Source organism: Diabrotica virgifera, chromosome 1, assembly GCF_917563875.1.
Source record: "Diabrotica virgifera virgifera chromosome 1, PGI_DIABVI_V3a".
In the NCBI taxonomy this organism is placed as follows: Eukaryota; Metazoa; Arthropoda; class Insecta; order Coleoptera; family Chrysomelidae; genus Diabrotica; species Diabrotica virgifera.
Window position 1 is genome coordinate 152,119,306 of NC_065443.1, and position 20,584 is coordinate 152,139,889.

Here is a 20,584-nt window from a genome sequence, read left to right on the forward strand (position 1 = left end):
GAAGACCCATAATTGGAATTCGACTGATTCCAATTCATGCTATGACTGGAATTAATAATATTTGCATGCGATATCAGATTTCACCGGTATAATTTCTCCCGTAATTACTTAATTGTTTATCTAAAGATTTTTTCGCCAATCAAGAACACAACAAAACCCTTAGGTATAAGATTCTGGGAGGAAGCGATTTGGATGTTTTTATTCCTCTCTCAAGAATCTTAGCCATATTTAAAATTAAACAAACTCCCAAAATGCTTTTCACTAAAGGTTTAAGATGTTTGTATGTTCAAAATTGGGCAGTAATATATTAATGAAAAATCATAAAATGGTATAGAATATACCTACGATACAAATATATATACCTACTATTTGTTTAACCAATATGTGGTAGTATGGCAATGAAAAACAGTATTATTTTTCTTTTGATTTCCAACGTTAAGCATTTGACAAAAAAATTTAAATATAACTAATTATATTCGAAGTTTTCATCAAAAAATATCACAAATATACATTAATAACCTAATATTGTTCTCTGCAATCTCCACTTTTGTCAGCTAGATATCCCTCCGGGCAGTTAGACCTGACTCCATTAATAATACTCTTTGGATCTTGAACGGTCACTGTTGTTTCAGGCCTATCTGTGGTCTCTAAAAAATATGAATATATAAAAATAAAATAATTCAAAATCATCAACTAATTGCGATAATAATTGCAAAAAGCCACGGATAAACTACTTTGACTGTGAACCACATCAAAAATTAAAAAAAGGTGTAACAATGTAGCAGTTGGACCAGATGATATCCCAAGAGAAGTATGATAGCCACTTTACAAGATGTAAGTTATTGCGAAATTATTTGCACAATGTCTTGCGTAAGAACTTGTACAATAAGCTGCAACTAACTTTCTCCAATAAAGTGATTATACCGTGCAAACAATTGCATAAACTGACATGAACTGACTAGACAGGAATTTCTTTGACAGTTAACAGAGAAGAAACTCTCAAATCAAAAGTCTTAATAAGACTCAAATAATATTTGATTTAACATTATAGTCGGTTCGCTAAACTCGGACACAATTGGCTAGAGATTTTAGTCGGTATTTTTTTTGTTTTTTGCCAATTTTACCAACATTGGCAAAATTACTAAATATTTAGTTATTATTAACTATTTAGTAATTATTTTTTTTGCCAATTTTACCAAAATTGGCAAAATTACTTATGGTAGGGGAGCCCAAGCGGAGATTTTTGCAGTTACTCGAGCGCGTCAGATTATCATATGGGGAGAAACCTGGTACACTGCAGATGTACCTCTACCAAATATTGGGTCTTAACACAGGGGAGTTCGTTAAGGGGGGCCCGAAAAAAAAAACTATCCTTAAAAAAACTCGAAATTGTCAGATTAATGCCTGGTTGCACCAACAGATCTTAAGCTCCAGCTTAGCTAAGCTCTACTTATAGATAGGGCCCCCTTGAGTATCACTTACGTTGCACCATCATTTTATATTCTTACCTTATTATCAATTATATCTATTATTATATTATGGTATTCTTATTGTAATATATTATAATTATATTATATTAATTCTTATGATATTCTCGACTTAAGCTTAAGATCTGTTGGTGCAACCGGGCATCAGATAAGGTAAGTTAAGTACATGCAAAAGAGTGTATATTTCAAAAATCTGGCGATTTGAGCCGGGCGTAAGGAAATGGGTGAGCCCCAAAATTTCACAAGAAAAAAACGAATATTTTGCGAAATTAATGACAGATCGAAAAACTAAAAAATATGTTCTCAATATGTTTTAAAAATCTATCGAATGATACCAAACACGACTTCCCACGGAGAGGGGTGGGGGGCAAATTTAATATTTTAAATACGAATCCCGCGATATTTCGCGAAATGAACATCAGATCGAAAAACTGTAAAATACACTTATTTAATATTTTTGAAAAATCTATCGGATGGCATCAAACACAACCCCCCACGGGAGTTGGGTGGGGGGTTACTTTAAAATCTTAAATAGGAGTACCCATTTATTCTTGCAGATTTGGATTCCTTACGTAAAAATAAGTAACTTTTATTCAAAACATTTTTTCGAATTATGGATAGATGGCGTTATAGTCGGAAAAAACGATTATTGGAAATGAAAAATTAAATTAAAAAATGGCAAGCGCCCCCTAAAATGGAAAACTTTACTTAACTTTTTTTGGTTTTAGGACCTACTCTTCACAACCCATTAGGTCCCCAAAGCGCTCGAGTGACTGCACATTTAGCATACTTTGCTCCCCTACCATTACTAAAATAACTAGCCAGTTGTGTCTGAGTTTAGCGAACCGATTATAACCTGCTTTTGTTTACAGTTGTTCTATTTCCTTCCCAGCCGCATTTTTTCCATAATTACCATAATATAGTTAAATTGTTACTTAATATACGTTGACGGACAGAACATCTATAGACGTCTAATTTCGATTGATGTGATGTGACACAACGTCTATAGATGTTGCATTTTCCCTATTCTACTTTGCAAAATACATATATGCTTCTTTTCATGAGCATTTTTCAGTGCGTCACAAATGATAGAAAAAAAGGTAAGTCCATGATAATATACATTTTAGTGACATGACATTTTAGTTAGATCTGACAGTTGTCATATTTTATTTGCAATTTGGCATAAAATCAAATCAATTGTGTTGATTGCATTTATAAAATGGTATTTCCTTTGATTTGCATAGTCTTATAAATTGTACAGATTATCTTCGTAGATATATTATATAATTCGGAAATAATTTTTTCTCGATTATCGCGCCATCTATTGACAACTAGAATAAATGTTATGAATATCACCGACGTGCGTTTTTTTCTGTCACATGCAATTTAATGCGTTAGAAAGAAATCGAAAAACTGTGACGCACTGAAAGATCCTCATGAGAAAAAGCTTAGCGTCACAACACTTGCTTATACATTTGACGCTCTATCCGTCAACGTGTTAAATAAAGGTTAAAAACTTAGGTTACACTTTGCAGTGCTTATTTAACATTTTATTGTACTTTCATCTTTACCTGTGTCAATTATTACAATCTTAATTAAAATAAAATTGGTAAATAATCAAGCTTGGGAGGATGACAGAATGTCAATGTCATCAGAAGTTGACAGAAAAGTAAAAAACACAAACAGTGTAGCCTTAAAAGCAAAAGTTACTAAAAATACATATAATCAAATTGCAGAAAAAATTGCATAAAAATTTCTGTGCAATTTTCGTATCACACGATGAAATTTCTATTGCTGCAAGAACTTCTGCAATAAATTTCACATTTACTTGCATCGCGTAAAGTAGCTATGAGAGTTTGGGAGAAGTGTCTCAGCAGAGAGAAGCTATAGGAAAAACCGAAACAAGTTGGTTGACATGTTTTTTTAATCGAATTATGAAAGTGGGATATTAGTATCAATTTACAAAAGCAAAGATGTTTTATAATGCATAAACTACAGGACTATAAAATTACTTACTCGCACCATAATAATATGGCAAATAGCAATTGCTAGACGATCCGAAAATTAGTTTGGATTTGGCAAGACAGGTCAACAACAGATTCAATTTTCTTTATAGAACAACAGTTCTGGAAAAGTATGGAATAAAGAAACAAAAACTCATATGTTATTCATTGATCTGGAAAAAGCATGTGGTAGAGTTCTCCGGGAGATTCTTTGGTGGATGCTCAACAAAAAAGGAGTCCCCTGTGAGTTTGCGAAGATAGTCTGAGATATAGTATATAAAAAAGTATGAAATCATTACTCAGTGCTTAGTGTTGGATCAGATTACTGAGAAAATACATGGAAACATTTATGGTGCTTAATGTATCTATACTGATGATGTAGTGATACTAGGAAATACTGTTAAGAATTTAGAGCAAGAACTGGAACCTGGAGAGAAGATCTTAAGGAAAAATGTTTAACAATGAGTAGAACAAAAACAGACTATCTAGCATTTTCAGATAAGGATGGAGTTACTACTACAAATAAGTATAAATAATAACATTAAATAGTGAACCGATTACGAAAAATAATAGTTTTCAGTATCATTAATTATATAGTATAGTTATAAGATAAGATAGATTAGGAAAGTATTCGTGTGGTACCAATTGATGCCAAAATGAGGAAGCATAGATTAAAATTGTGAAGGCATGTTCAACGTCGAAATGACAATTACCCAATACAAAGAATTTCTGAATTGCAAGTACTGGAAGAATTATGATAGAAAGACCAAAGACGATCTGGGCAGAGACCCTGTGTCTGCAAAGGGTATTAATATTGGTAGGACTCCGGATCAATATTTATGGAGAAATATAATAGAATCGGACCCCACATACTCGTATACATAAAGGCAAAGAGAATGATGATATTTTGACAAAGGACGCTTCAGAATTTTATTAATAATTTGAAGCGACGGATTTTCAATAAAATCGACTAGTGACGGAATCTCTAGTGAGGTTTCTTTCCAAAACAAATATATTTGTCTCCTCCTCCTCTTCTATCCTTTTTAAGGATGTGGTGACGTTATCGTATTAGACGTATGGTTGTTATCCATTCTTCTCTCTACTGGGCGTGGTGTGCTGCCTCAGATAGAACCATTAATTGGTGATGCTCTTTATTTGTCTAATCATCAGAGTGTTGATCTTTCTCGGGTTCTTTTACCATCTACTTTGCCTGGTATTGATATTTTTTTGTTGTTTATATTATTTGTTGATTATATTTATTGTTGATATTTGTTTAATGAGGAACTTTTACGCTGTTACTATTCGGAGGTATCTCAATGGAAAGATAGGAAAAGAACCTATAAGTCGGTTGCAGAAGCAAAGAGTATGCGTGAAGAAACTAATGAAAATGGGCAAAACTTAATAGCGTTTGAACTAGAAAACAGCTTAAAAAACACGCAGTTGCAAGGAAAGGAGATCTACAAACGCAGGTCCAATGATAAAACTACGAATTAGGTAGACCATGTCTTCTTCTTCTTCTTAGGGTGCCTGTCCGTTCCGAACGTTGGCGATCATTCTGGCTATGATGACTTTGTTGGTTGCTATAAGGAATAGTTGTGTTGAGGTGTTTCTATGCCATGCTCTCAGGTTAGCAAGTCAGGATATTCTTCTTCGTCCTTGATTCCTCATTATATGTCCCAAGTACTGCAGCTTACGGCCCTTAACGATGTTGACTAAATCTGCGGTTGTGTTCATCCTCCGTAGTACTTCTTCATTGGTGACTTTGTCTGTCCATGGTATCTTCACGATCCTTCTGTACAACCATAGTTCATATGTACAACCTGTAGCTGTACAACCATGTCTTAATCAAACGATAATATCAATAGATCAATAAAAAATTCTCCATGAGAGGAGAAAACTGTAGTTCTGACCACACACTGGTAAGAATAAATTTTGCCGTAGGAGGGGGAAAACGAGCTCAGATATCAAGAAAAGGCATACGGGGATATAACAAGAGCAACATTATGAGCAGCACATATATATGGGTAACACAAGCTAGAAGAACAATTGGCTGCCTAAATGGAATACTTTGGAGCTCCGAAATAGGAATACAGCGAAAATACAATATCTATGAAACACTTATTAAAAACAGCCTACTTTACGGAGCAGAAACTTGGAGAATAACCGAGAACAACAGAAAAAAATTAGAAGCTGTAGAAATGGATGTGTTTAGAAGATCGTTAGGTATATCCCGTAGGGAAAGAGTTCGAAATGAGGAAGTAAGACGACGAATTGGAATAGATGGCTACTTAACGACAGACATTGAGAGGAAACAGTTGATTTGGTATGGTCATGTTCAAAGAATGGAAGACACAAGATTGCCCAAAAAGATCATGCAGTGGGTACCACCAAACCGCAAAAAACGAGGAAGACCCAAAAAGACATTGAAAGAAGGGGTAACCAAAGCAATGAGTGCAAGGGATCTTAGAGAGGGCCAATGGGATGATAGAAGGACGTGGAAGTTAGGCATCGGACAACGTCGAAAGACGTTCTAAAACCGATACATATATACATATATATGGAGTTATAAAAAGCTAATCGAAGACAGAAGTAGTAACAAACTGAATGAAAGTAGGAAAGTACTAAGAAAAACGAAGAGATTTTAAGAAAGGATGAAGAGTGTTAAATAGACAATACAATGAAGAAAAATTCAAGATATCGAAGAAAATTTCCAAAACAAGGAATTAAGTCCTTCTACCAGGAAATTAATATGAAAAAACCATGGAAGCAATGAGCCAGCTGACTGTCCCAAGTAAATTTGTCCCTAACAAAGCAGATGTTAAACAAAACCAAAACAATGTTATATAGGATGGATTAGGATCAGAAAATGTTACACGCTATTATTTATATTTTAGACACCAATTATTTAAAAGACTAAGTTTTCAATCTAATAGCACATAAAGCAACACCAAAAATATTACTCTACATCCCACCAGATTGAAAACAATTGAAACCTTCTCTGGTTACACCTCCGAGGCTTCTAAAATTTGCAAGCCATAACGGATGCTGAGCCTAAAGAAGATGAGGGAATTTTACAATTTATAATTCACGTCCCATCTGATCAGCGCGGTAGAGTTCCAACGAGAATGGTTCCCTTCGTACTCCAATCAGAGTAAACATGTAAATCAAAAATGAATAACCATTTTCAATTTCGTTGCAACACGAAACCACAGCCGCATCATATTCTATTTCAATCAGAGAGCGCAGCAAGCACCTCTACCGATTTCGAAACTTATTAGTCTCTCTTAGGAGGCACATATGCTGCTCTCTCTGTCCCAACCAGGACAAACCCCGGCGTGCAGTTACGGATTGCAACGAACGAAATGGCAGGGATGCCCTAGCGGCAACTGCTAGCTTACATTTGCAAATTTTAGAAGCCTCGGATGTGTAACCATAGAAGGTTCCCATTGTTTTCAATCTGGTGGGATGTAGATTAATATATTTGGTGTTGCTTTATGTGCTATTAGATTGAAAACTTAGTCTATTGCCGGCAGTTGCCGCTAGTGCATCCCTGCCATTTCGTTCCTTGCAAGCCGTAACAGCACGCCGGGGTTTGTCCTGGTTGGGTCAGAGAGAGCAGCATATGTACCTCCTGATGAGAGACTAATAAGTTTCGAAACCGGTAGAGGTGCTTCCTGCACTCTCTGATTGAACTAGAATATGATGCGGCTGTGGTTTCGTGTTGCAACGAAATTGAAAATGGTTATTCATTTTTGAACTAATTATTTATTTTGAATTGACTTTATTTATTGTTTTTCCAACTTACATCTAAATAAATGAAAACACTGTTATTACCGAGGGCCGAAAGTCCGTGAGAACTTCTATTATGTTTATTTTAATAAGTTACAGGGGTGAAACGTTAAGAAAAAATTTAGTGTGATTTTTAATTTCAAATATCTGATTCAAAAGAAACTTTTTATTCATTCTAAGGGGCTTTCGGCCCTCGGTAATAAAGTAACCTTTCATTCTGCGTTTAAATTTTTCAAAAATACTTATTAGTTTTCTCAGGATTCGAAAAAAATTATTACATTTAAAATATATTGAAAATTTTGACATGAGTCAAAATTTTGCATTTTGTTCCTTTCCCCTTAATACTAAAAACAAATAACTAAAAACTCACATGTAATAATTTATCTAATTTAATTTATTTGACCGCGTTACAAAAAAACTAATCGGATACCGTTTTATCGTAGACTGACTAAACATACAGATTTGCTTCCTTAAATACTAAAATAGTACTTCTCGAATATTCAACCTAATTCTGGTTAAAAATTATTTATATTTCGAAAACCCTAGAATCAGAAGATTCAAAAAGAATATTTACACAGACAGGTAATAAATCATCCGATAATAAACGGTATGTTTACAACATTCGAATTATAATGAATAGGCCTGAATCTTCGGCAGTATAGGAGCGCTAATCGCATCATATTGCCCCCTGCTTAAAAGATAGTTCCTCCTGAAACTATCGAACGATTATGTCGTCTAAATACACCAGGCACGTTTTCCAAGATAACCCTCTCAACACATTTTCCGTAGTCTTCTCAAATGTTGCAGGAGCAGAGTCCAAATGGCGTAAAGTTGAATTCCCACAATTCAGATCCTCTTGTAAAGGCTGTCTTCTTATCCACTGGGTCCATTTCTACCTGCCAATATGCAGACTTAGAATATGTCTAAACTAGACAATAAGTCCAACGTAGAAAACAATTTACTTCCAGCCAATGTATTCAACGTGTCGTCGATCCGAGGCAGAGAATAACTATCTTTCTTGGTAACATTGTTCAACATACGGTAGTCCACACAGAAACTAGTAGTTTCGTCTTTGTTCATGACCAGGACCAAAAGAGATACACATGGGTTCGTAGAAGGTTCACTCCGTCTTTCCTCATTTCTTGAACAATCCTGTCAGCTTCCTCTCTTCTCCTGTGGTAATCGTCGAGCTGTTTGACGAGTTAGCCTAGCGTTACCAGTGTCAATTTTATGTTTGGCAACGGTAGTTCTTCCAGTCTTTCCTCCTTTCGGTACGAATATGTCACGATATCGCCGAAGAAATTTCCTTAATTTTCTTGTCTTTACTTGACTTAGAGACTGGCCTGCAACTGCAACCATTTGGTCAAACTTGGTCATTGGAATTATCTGATGTCATCGTCTGACGGATTATGGACGTCACGGGTACACAAGTTCCTACTTTTTTCTCCTTATTGATGGTCACTGGGTAGTCATTGACAGAAGTATCTAATTCCTTTCCAATTATCATTCCTCGGCCAAACTCCTCATCGTGATTCCATGGCTCCATAACAACAGGTGTTTCTTCTTCTACAATTCCCAATACAGTTGGTAGTGGGATAGATTTGACTGTAATAAACTAACAAAATTGCACAAACCCTCCTTTTAGCAAAGTGCAGAGAAAAAGTATGATATTGACTACTACTGTCTTCATTCCTGATACCGGAAACGTTTAATTTTCAACTCGATCAACCCGTTATGGCTTGCAAATTGTAGAAGCCTCGGAGGTGTTACCAGAGAAGGTTCCCATTGTTTTCAGTCTGGTAGGATGTGGAATAATATTTTTGGATGTTGTTTTATATGCTATTAGATTGAAAACTTAGTTTTTTTTATTTAATTTTACTTTAACCAAGAACTGAAGATGCTTTGCAAAGTATATACAGCGAAACCGGTCGTCAGTTGTAAAATAAATTGTTTGTGAGAACGTCTCTCTTTTCTTTACTACAAAAATAAATATATTAAATTTTATTGAGAAGTTGAATTAATGATCCATGTTATTATATTTTTTATTATACGTGACGTTTTACAGTTCAAAGTTGTTGATGTTTTACGCCGCACCCATCAAAGGTATATATTTATAAAAATCCCTTAAAGGGCTACATCAAAATCATAGAACGGTTTCGATCTGTAAAGATCATCATCAGTACTGATACTAGTTTATCATATGCTAAGCCACCAAAAATAGTTGCAAAAACCAAGTAACCATCGTCCGTATTGTGAGGACATTCCCTTCAGATCAACAACCCACGTGTCGTGTGGGGAGTCATGCGATGCCTAGGGCCATATCTAGGATAATTTCATGCATCGTTTTAAATTGTACATAATAATTTAAAGCTATCCTAATTTTAAAACATTTAAAGGGGTTTTACTTATATTACGTATTTTTTGTGGCTCAGCATGTGATCAAAGTGTATCAGTACAGATGATGATCTTTTCAGATCGAAAACTTTCTGTGATCTTGATTTAGCCTTTAAGGGATTTTAATAAATATATACCTTTTATAAACGATTTCAATATTTTTTATACTATTACACATTTAATATACACAATACGTACCGTCACAAATTGGTAAGTTGAATTTCTTCTTGAATTCCTCTTTATCAATATCATCGTCCAATAATTCACGTTTCTCAGAATGAGTGAGACGATGACAGTTTGGTTTACTTGTAGTACTAGTGGTTGAAGCAATAGTTATTAAAATCTCTGGAGTAGATGACGTAGCTCCCGGTGTTGGCGTAGTAATAGTGGTGCTAGGAGTAGGAGTAGTGGTAGATGTGGTAGAAAGCAAAGTTGGAGTTACATGTGTACTATTGTTGCTGTTTAAAATACTTCTACCTCCTGGACCTTGACTATCAGGTCCTGGAAAAACAATACCTGTATTCTTTGAGTCATTTTCATTTGGAGAGACATTTCCACGTACTGGCTGGTTATTTATGTTTGGAAATTGACCATTTTGTCCGGTTCCCTGATTTGGATTTTGGTTACCCCAAATTGGTTGACCATTTTGATTAGGATATTGTCCTTGTTTTGGATTATTATTAGGCAGCTGATTAGTTTGTCCAGATCCTTGGTTAGTGTTCAAATTTATATTAGTACCTTGATTGGGTTTTTGACCGTTTTGATCTTGATTTGGATTTGGATTGAATCCCCAGGGGTTAGGAAATTGGCCTTGGTTGTGTCCTGGATTTTGATTTGTATTTTGATTTGGCATCCAATTAGGTACTCCATTTACATTCGGGTATTGGCCATTATTTATTTGTCCTGGATATGGATTGGGGTTATAAGGCCAATTAGAACTCTGTCCAGTATTGGGTTGGTTCGCATTGGGAAATGTACCTTGATTAGGAAAATTACCGTTATTGCCCCATACAGGTTGACCATTAGGATAAAATTGATTTGGATTTGGATTATATGGACCTGGATAAGGATATTGTCCAGCAGGATTGAACTGATAATTGGGATATCCAGTATTTGGATTCCATTGCCCACTAGGATTAAAACCATTATTTGGAAAATTCCAACCATTTATATAGGGATTAAAAGGTTGTACCTGTCCATTGGGATTTTGAGTATTTGGGATACCAGATCCGATATTACTTCCTACGCCGTTGGTATTTTGTACTTGTCCATTATTAAGGAAAGGATTGTTTGGAAAAAGCTGACCAGTCTTGTTCTTGTCTAAAAAATAATAATAATTTATTTAAATAAATAATCACTTAATACATAATCTGACGGCCATTTTTATTTATAAACAATTTTTTTGTTCAAATCATTGGAAAACAGTGAAATTTGTGATTTTTTTAATACACACATCTTCGAGAGAATGCAAAATGCTTTAAATTGGCGTATTACAAAGATTGATATACTCATTTATTGTTAATATAATTGCGAAAAAAGGTCGAAATTTCAAAAAAATTAATTTCGCAATTACTATTGTAAAAATTAGTGTACATTTTTGAAATTTTTGTCATATGAGCGTTCTTTATAGTCGAGGAAATGAAGCATTTTGGCTCGCAATTTTTTCGTCCAGCATGGGTTTACTTGAAACTTTTACAGAAGGTAGGGAATAGTCCAAGGATCATTTTCTATATCATGCTGCTGTACGCTAAAACCTTGGGGGTAGTTGCCACCCCATCTCGGGGGTGGGAATTTTTTATTACATTTTTACAAAGTAGATCGATGTAAAAACTAATTTTAAGAAAATAATGTTTTTTACATTTTCTTCGTAAAACTAATATTTTTCGAGTTATTCGTGGTTGAAAGTAACAGTTTTTCGACGGAAAAATCTACTTTTTTAGAGGGTTTTTTGAGAATAACTCGAAAAATATGCATTTAATAAAAAAATTGTAGATATAAAAATTGTATCTTTTAGTAACACAAACGAAACTGTTTTTCTATAATATTTTACGACCAATACAAACCGAGATACTGTTAAAGGTTAGCTTTTTTCGTCAAATGCATAATTTGAAATAATCAAAGCCAAATAACGGGAAAATTTTGCATTTTTCCAGGAAATCTTACATGACGTTTTTTCAAGCATACAATAAGATCTTAAAAAAAATAATAAAAAGTTTCTAGCATAAAATTTGACCAACTTATGATAAAAAAATCGGTACATACCTATTTTACGCTACGAAAAAACAGTGAAAACAACCCCCTAACTGCCCTTGTAACTAAAAATTGGTCTTTACCTTTCTGTAATTCCTTTTATATTTATATTATCAATACATCCAAGAAGTTTGACCTATTCAAAAAGGCCTAATTTTAGAAAAATTGGAGTTTAAAAAAAATTGATTTTTTGCAATTTTGCATTTTTATCATTTTCTTCAAAATATCTCCGAAAATACTGGAGATGCGAAAAAATGATTGACTACGAAATTGTACATTTTTTAATAGCTAAAATTTCTTTATGCATAGATTTTCATTACAGTGAACAGTTAGCGAGATATAGCTATTTAAAACATCTATTTACGAGCAAACATCCCCTTAATCGAGCCCTTTAAACCCACCTCCATTAAAAATTAAGGGATCTTACGGAATTTAATTTACACAGTCTTATTACTCTTTAAAAATCCTACAATACTGTTATTGAAAAAACTTTTTATCGCCAAAAATGAAGGAGCTATGTTTATAAAACTAATTTTTTTTTCGAAAAATTCGAATAAGTAGTCCCCTTATAGAGGGGTACCTATTTAATACCACAGAGCCGGTTCGTATACTGGATGACTAAAAAACTATTTGTATGTGTATTTTTATATATTTGTAAATTCGTATTTTTGTGTAAATAAATGTTTTTGTAATTATTTAATTCTTCTTTTTTTCTGTATAGATCAAATTGTATACTTATAAAAATTGCAATGTTATTAAGGGTTGAAATATTATCATATTATATCCTAAAGCATAAAACAATCATTAGTTAACCAGTCAAAACCAAATTTTACCTGTATTAAAGTTTACAATGTTTTTATATAATTTTTGACAATAAGGGTAGTTTACACCCCTAAAAATAATCAACGCTCTTGAGCATGATATAGAATATAAAGTACAGGGTAAAATGATCCCAACCCCAAATTTTTATGTAAATTGATGCAAGCCAAAATGATTCTTTTAGGATAAGTAAACTTTTCATATATAGCTCCAACAAGGGTGGTTTTAAGGGTTGAAATATCGGTATATTATATCTTAAAGCACAAAACAATCATTATGTAGCTAATAAGAAGCAAATGTTGACAATATTAAAGTTTAAAATGTTATTTTATAATTTTTTACAATTAGGGGTGGTTTTCACCCTTAAAAAACCAAAAGCGTACAACGGCTCAATATAGAAAATGGACTAGAGGGTGAAATGAGCCTAATCCCAAATTTTTGTACAAATTGATGCTGGACGAAAAAATTGCGAGGTTTTGCCATTTTTCCAGCTTCATTTCCTCGACTATTAGTACTTAAATTTTATTCAAATTGTTTATCCCAGAGAGTATTTTTTTGCAATATCATAAGTCAAAAAAATGACGTTAGAACCATTCTACAGGTGTCAAATGAAAGAGCATGAGCTATACTTTCAAACTGATTTAAAAAAGTGAATAAAAATGCATTTATTAGTAATAAATAATTATGCAAAATTATAGTCAATTTCTCCTTATATTAACTTTTTATTTTTTTTATATAATAAATTATATATATTTATTTATTTATTTATTTATTGTCGGTCTTGACGGTCCAGTTAGCTGGGGCTCAGTCGATCGACAAGTTTAGTGGATTTGCGATTTGCGGTCGCTGGTTCGAGCCTCAGCTAGGTCATGAAATTAATAAAAGGCCAACGCCGTAGCACAGTTTTTTTGCTTATACGAACCAGTTAGTTCACTCTAGTTTTTATGCGGTTCCTGCGCGTGCAGAAACTCCTAGCAGACTGCGTAGTAGACTAGGAGGAAAATGTTGCTGTTGCAAGATTTAAAATATTCCGATAAAGAATATTCCAAAATTATAATAAAATAATTATGATTATCGATTTTTTTCAAAAATCTGAAAATTAAATTCATAAATGGTAAAATCCTTTACGTACACACTTGTATAAAATTTGAAAAACAATATTTTCTAATTATTGATTCATTGATTGAATGTATTCAAACAAATTAATCACAAGTAACTATCTAAATTGGTGACATTTGGCAACAGTGAGTAGATCTGGTTTAGACAAGGAAAGAGAGAGGACGAGTAATCCTTGACCAAAAGTGAAGCCAAACTGACACCAGAGATTTTGATCATCGACGTATCTTTGGGGTATTGTTATGCATTGAGTATTTAGAATAAAAACATGAAATGTATTTAAAATGAAGAATTTGTGTACGGTAAATGTTTTATTAAGTTGCTCATATTACCTACATATGTTTCAATACATACATATGTTTTTATTACGAATTTTAGATGATGATTTACTTTATTTTTTATGAAATTTTAACCTTCAACGAACACCCACCACTGGCAACCCATTGTTATTTTTGACGTGACCGCCATGTTTCTGGTGACAAACAAACCAAAAACTGGCTTCACTTTTGGAACGTGTGTTTTAAATGGGTGTTACCCGTCCTCTCTTTTTTCCTTGTCTAAGATGTTTATTCCAAACATAACCTTATAAACAAACAGTTGTTTATTTAGAGTTATTTATTATTGTTTTCTCATATTTTGCACTTGTTAAGTTGGTTTACTGCGAATTTAATATGCATTACTGTGGTATTTCTCCAGTTTTCTAAGAAGGTTGGTGATTTTGAATTGGGATTATGATGAATTTAACCCAAAGGCAATGTGTGTTTATTTATGTGGCAAAATTCCAGGCACCATAAAAATTTGAGTTTCTTCCTGTTGCCCATGGATGAAAATCGGTAAGAACGTAAATTCTATTTAATATCATTGACATCATTTTTGACGTGCTGTCGTTTTAGGTTTGCAGAATGAAAAGAAATTGTTCATTCAATGTGATAAACTTTCTATGAACAGTCCTCAATATTGTTACATTAACTTTTAAATATGCACTTTACATCTTGAGGAGCAGGCCTTTGCAGAAATACTGAAAAGCGGGTTGCAAAACAACGCAAAATAAAATAAACGAAATATGTTTTGAGATTAAACATTCAAGTTGAAGGTGTGTTCTTCCTTAAACTGGAATGATAATTTTGTAATTCTGTAGGCACATCTATTGAGAAGTTACAACCAGTGGCAAAGTGCCTTAAGGGAATCTATGACATATATAATTGAAGGTATGAGTATATGTTTCAAATTAATTGTTGGATGATTCTGAGAAAGTGTAAATTTTTTTCATGAATTTGGTACATAACTGTCTTTATCTAAGTTCTACAAACCATTGACATCTGTTTTGAAAAACCATGTTCCTAGAAACCATTGATAACAAATATAGACGGTTACCTCTGCATTCGTTGTATCATCTTACTACCCTATCCACAGTGAGTCTAATTTTTAAATCTGTAATAATTGTTTACGTGCTGGTTTCATAAAGATGCTTCAAAAATCTATATGGGTCTTACTAGGCAGCACAGCCATGCCTTTAATAGCTTTTCCAATTATATTTTCAATATGCTTATTCTAGTTAAGATTGCGGGATAAAAAGACCACTAAATATTTGAGTTCATTTTTAGGTATCAGCATTGGCTCTACAGCCCATGGTGGGTCTTGGCCTGTTCCAGAATCAGCTTCCACTCTTTCCTATCCTTTGCTTGGCTTTCCAATTTCTCACTCGAGCATGAATTTTTGGTATATATGGGATTATATTGTGATAACGACCAGATCTATGAAAGAATAGTATGTTGTTAAAGAAGATTGTGGTGACACTATTCATGAATATCTGATAATATTGGTTAATGTGAATGGAGTCCAAAATGGGGTTTAGGCTGTTATATAAAAAACTAGGTCATTAGCATATGGAAGTAGGGCGGCATTATCTGGTATTAAATTATGTGAATGAGGAGAATTAAACCTAAAAACTCTATTTATTCTGCTAATCAATATGATTTTGATATATTTTAATATAAAACATATGTTATTCTTTCTAGGGACATCTCCTCTGAAGGAATTACAATTATTTGCCAGTATGTCAAATGAATTTTCAACATCAGTCATACTTTCATGAATTTATTGATGAAAATAAAACTAGGTACATGATTTATTTACTTCCAAGGGATTCTAAGATACTATGTGTAAAAATTCAAATATGCAGTGATGAGCATGCTAATAACTGGCAAAATATGGGATATAATGCCAAAGATGGGAAACATGGGATGCATTCTGAAGTAAAAAGAGATGAAACTGAGAGAAATTATCGATATAAACATATAAATTAACAATACATTACATAGTTTCCCACCTTTAGACGTATCAGATGAGTATGAGAACTGTCACTGTGACAGAAGAATTTTATAAAATACTCCTGTCACAAAGGTGGGAAACTATGTAATGTTATCGTCGGCTAAGAGTGTTAACCTGCTAACTCCATTTTTCACTGTGAGTGATATTGGGGTAGTTTCTAGGTCTGTGTACCTTCATACCATGTCCCACAAGCCCGCTGGTTCCACTGTAGTTTAGAGATAGCTATTTCCAAACTACATTAATGTCGGCGGGTTTGTGGGGTGGTGTATGAAAATACACAGACCCAGAAACTAGCCCAATATCACTCAAAGTGAAAAATGGAGTTAGCAGGTTAAAACTCTTATCCAAGGTTATGTTAATTTATTCGTTTATAACGATAAGTTCCACTTCTACCAGTTTCATCTCTTTTTATCTCACAAGTTAATATGTTTTCCATCTTTTGCGTTATTTTGCCGGTTATTAGTGTGAGTGCTCATTACTGTATATTTACGATTCTGTGATTTCTCAATAAGATGCTGAGTAGGTATAGATGAGCATCTACAACCCTTTCAAAACAGAAATTTATAAGTTCATTTTATGTACCTATTAAACTTTATTTTAAGGATGAATTTGAAATGCTTGTAGGGAATATATCTGTAAAAATAAAATTGATATTATAAAATTGAAATTCTCAAAATATAATTTATAATTCGAATGTATTATTATTTTTTTGACAAGACATCAGTACTTCGTTTTTTAGATTTCTCACAAGGATTCAGATCCGGAAGATCCTGCGTAGATGCCAGTACTTACTTAATTACTTATTCCTCTTCACTCCATGCGGAGCATAGGGCGTCAACTGTCTGCCTCCATTCTATCTTATCCTTTGCACTGATCTTTATTTCTGTCCAGGTTTTCCCAATAGGGCTTTTCATTCACAGTCATTTGTTTCAAGCTTCTGTCATATGTCGTATAATCCGTGTATATTCATAGATATAACAGAATATATTAGGCCAGTTCGAAAAATAGCGTAACGCGGAACAGTTTGGGTCGGTGGTCTATCTTTCTCTCTCTAGCATATGATGGCTGCCGCCTCTGTGTAACTGTCGTTCCATTACTCCCACCTCTTGGTAGATACGCTCACACTCGCACGACAGACAAAGATAGCTAGACCACCGTACTTGATATCAGCGTTACACCCCGATGCATTGAGTGGCATATGACTAGCCTGATCTATTGTTGACATATCTCTGTGTATATTAGTATTATACACAGATTATACAACATATGACAGCAGCTCGAAGCAAATGACAATCAATGGAAAGCCCTATAGCATTAATTTCTTTTTCAACACTTCTTTTCCACATTTCTACGGGTCTACCTGGTCTTCTCTTTCCATGTGGTGTATATTCTAGGGCTTGCCTCGCTATGTCTGTGTCAGGTCTCCTTAGTGTGTGCTCCATCCAACTCCATTTCCTTTTGCATATTATCTTAGATATACATAGGTTTCTGGTTAGTTCTTGTCCATAGCTCTTGGTTTGATATACGGTTTCGCCAGTAAATGTTAAGAATCTTCCTTAGGCATTTATTTATGGATACCTGCATCTGTCTAATACATTTTCTTGACACTTTCCAAGTTTCTGCTCCATATAGTAATACAGTCTTCACGTTGCTGTTGAATAGTCTTTCGGTTTTAATTGTCATCTGATGTGAAGACCACATTTTCCTTAGCATATTGAATGCGTTTGTAGCGTAGACGCCAGTATTGTACTATTTATTTCTGTACTAACACAAATCACAGAAAAGGCCATCGAGTACAATAAACCAGCATATCTATGTTTTACCTGACAAAGGCTTTCGATCGCATCCAAGTCGAAGATGTCTTACACTTACTGTATAGAAGAGACATGCCAATCAATATTATACGAACCATCGAAAACATCTATTTCCATAATCGAATACAGGCAAAGATAAATGGAAAACTAACACAGTTTATACCAGTACAAAGCCGAGTCAGACAAGGGAACCCGTTAAGCCCACTGCTCTGTAATGTATCTAATAATGGACGAAATAATAGAAGCAGTATGTAAAGATCATGGTTACAGAATGGGGAACAAAAAACTCCAAATATTAGGTTATGCAAACGACGCCGCATTAATCGCCAAGACAGAAGACAATCTCCAAAGATTAACGCACATCTTCAATACAACAGCCAAGAAATACAATATGAATATGATAATATCAGCAGAAAAAACACATGTATGACATCTAAATACCCACTACGAGGTAAAATCGAAATTGATGGGAAAATATTAAAGCAGGAAGCAAGGTTTAGATATCTGTGAATAGATATACCCAGTTACGGAGATGTTGAAGAGGAAGTACGACAAAAAAGCTTAAAAGCAAGTATAGCGGTGGGATCTCTTAATGACACAATCTGGAAGAACGAACACCTAAGACAAGACACAAAAGCAAGAATCTATAAGCTCGGATTATAAGCTTTCATCCGACACCTCATTTGTCATTCTATCTGGTTTAATGACTGAGGAGTTGTGTTTACGGACAGACGGACGTATATAATTCAACGCTTTCACATTTTTTTCAAAACTGAGTGAAAACAATATTTCTTTAGAAATCCATAAATATATTCGCTAATAATGAAACTAATTTGCAGTGGTTATAGCCAACCTTCATTAGTGGAGTAGGCATTAGAAGAAGAAGACCAATGAAGATAAAGTAGAGCCCATTGTTAGACCAAAATTTTGTTTATATAAAAAAAATTATTTAGTTGAAAATAGTAGGTACATAATCTCAATGAATCCATTAAAGCTGATACATTTAGTCAGAACAACAATAATAATTATTTATGAAACTATCGATAAATTGTCAAGAGCTTCGTAAACGTTAATTGTAGAAAAGTATTCCTTATTTCGAAAAATCTATTTCAAATTTGTCCTATTTATTTTCGAGCAGTGTATCAAAAATAATGTTGAGCAGTATAACACACGCTGTTATGCGCTTGCGTCCGGCTGCAAGGTCTCGATGCGCAGTGGGAAAAATGGAACATTTTTTCATAACGTACTTCACGGCAAGTGACTATACTGATTGTTGTATAAACCTATATACTGTGGCCGTAGTATAAAACTCAATAGAGTCTACGGCTTGGTCTGGAATATACTGGCGTCTGATCGGCCTATGGAGGAGCGGTACGGGAAGGGATAAGGGCTTCCGGCTTGGTGATACTGCTCCATAGATCCCTACCGAAGGGCGTTGACGCCTAAGAACGGTGTATACATATATATTTATTACAATTTTTTATCAATTATTAGATACATAACACTACTTAGTAGTTGTGCACCTAAAACAAGGTAAAAAATAGGTTTTTTGAAAAAAGTTATTCAAAAAGTTTATAATAAAAAATTTACGATATTTTTGCATAAATATTTATTACTAATAAATGCATTTTTTATTCACTTTTTTAAACCAATTTTAAAGTTTAGCTCATGTTCTTTCAGTTGACACCTGTAGAATGGTACTAAAATCATTTTTTTCTGACTTATGTTATTGCAAAAAGGCTCTGAAATAAATAATTTGAATATAATTTAAATAATTGAATGAATCGTCTTGAAATTTTTATCACATTTAAGCGCTAAAGAACCCTCATTTGACAAAAATTTCAAAGCTGTGCACTAATTTTTACGATAGTTATTGGTAATTAATTTTTTTGCAATTCCGACATTTTTTCGCAATTATATTAACAATGAGTATATCAAACCTTGTAATACGCCATTTTAAAGCTTTTTTCATGCTCTCGAAGACGTTTGTACCAAAAAAACCATCTCTCACTGTTATCCATTGATTAAAAAAAAAAAAGAAAAAGGTCGTTTTTTGACACTAAATTGTTTATAAATAAAAATGGCCGGCGGATCCTACGCAGGAAATAGTATTAACAATTTGTTCGTATAGGTATTACCTGTCGAAGAAACGCTTCAGTACTCTGGTTGTTGAAGTGTCACGAACAGGGTATATTTTTGCCTTATTACCCTAGCCTAAAATGATGAAGCTCCATGGCCATATATTTTTATTTGGCAACAGCGCTTTCTTGTTAAGCTTGACGGTAGCAAAAAATTAATATATGAGGAAAAATTTGTTAAATTTGTTTGCCGTTTGTCAGGTTTGTACCGGTGGAAACGAAACAATCTTAATCTTGATAGTAGAGGGCCAGCAGATCGAAAGAGTAAAAAAGTACACTTACCTAGGAACACTTATAACCAAAAATAATGACTACTCTGCAGAAATCAAAGTCAGAATCGAGAAAGCACGTTCTAATTTTATGAAAATGAAAAAGGTCCTATGTAGCAAAGTTTTAACATTAGCTCTTAAAGTACGCCTAACAAAATGTTACGTATATAGTGT

The 20,584-nt window shown here is 33.8% G+C and overlaps 1 protein-coding gene and 1 long non-coding RNA gene across 5 annotated transcripts in view; one reads left to right on the forward strand and one right to left on the reverse strand.

The window, feature by feature from the left end:
* Positions 1-411: 411 nt before the first annotated feature.
* Positions 412-20,584, reverse strand: part of LOC126881253 (sporozoite surface protein 2-like) — a 91,250-nt gene continuing 71,077 nt past the window's right edge. For all 4 annotated transcript variants that reach the window (XM_050645413.1, XM_050645406.1, XM_050645427.1 and 1 more), the window contains exons 3-4: positions 9,872-10,993; positions 412-647 (exon numbers count right to left, since the gene is read on the reverse strand). In XM_050645413.1, the coding sequence (XP_050501370.1) occupies positions 520-647; positions 9,872-10,993 (1,250 nt within the window). In that variant the 3' untranslated portion in view covers positions 412-519. The remainder of the gene's footprint in view (positions 648-9,871; positions 10,994-20,584) is intronic.
* Positions 14,458-15,989, forward strand: LOC126881261 (uncharacterized). Its single transcript, XR_007696774.1, has 3 exons — positions 14,458-14,691; positions 14,752-15,066; positions 15,877-15,989. It is a non-coding gene; the product is annotated as an uncharacterized LOC126881261 (long non-coding RNA).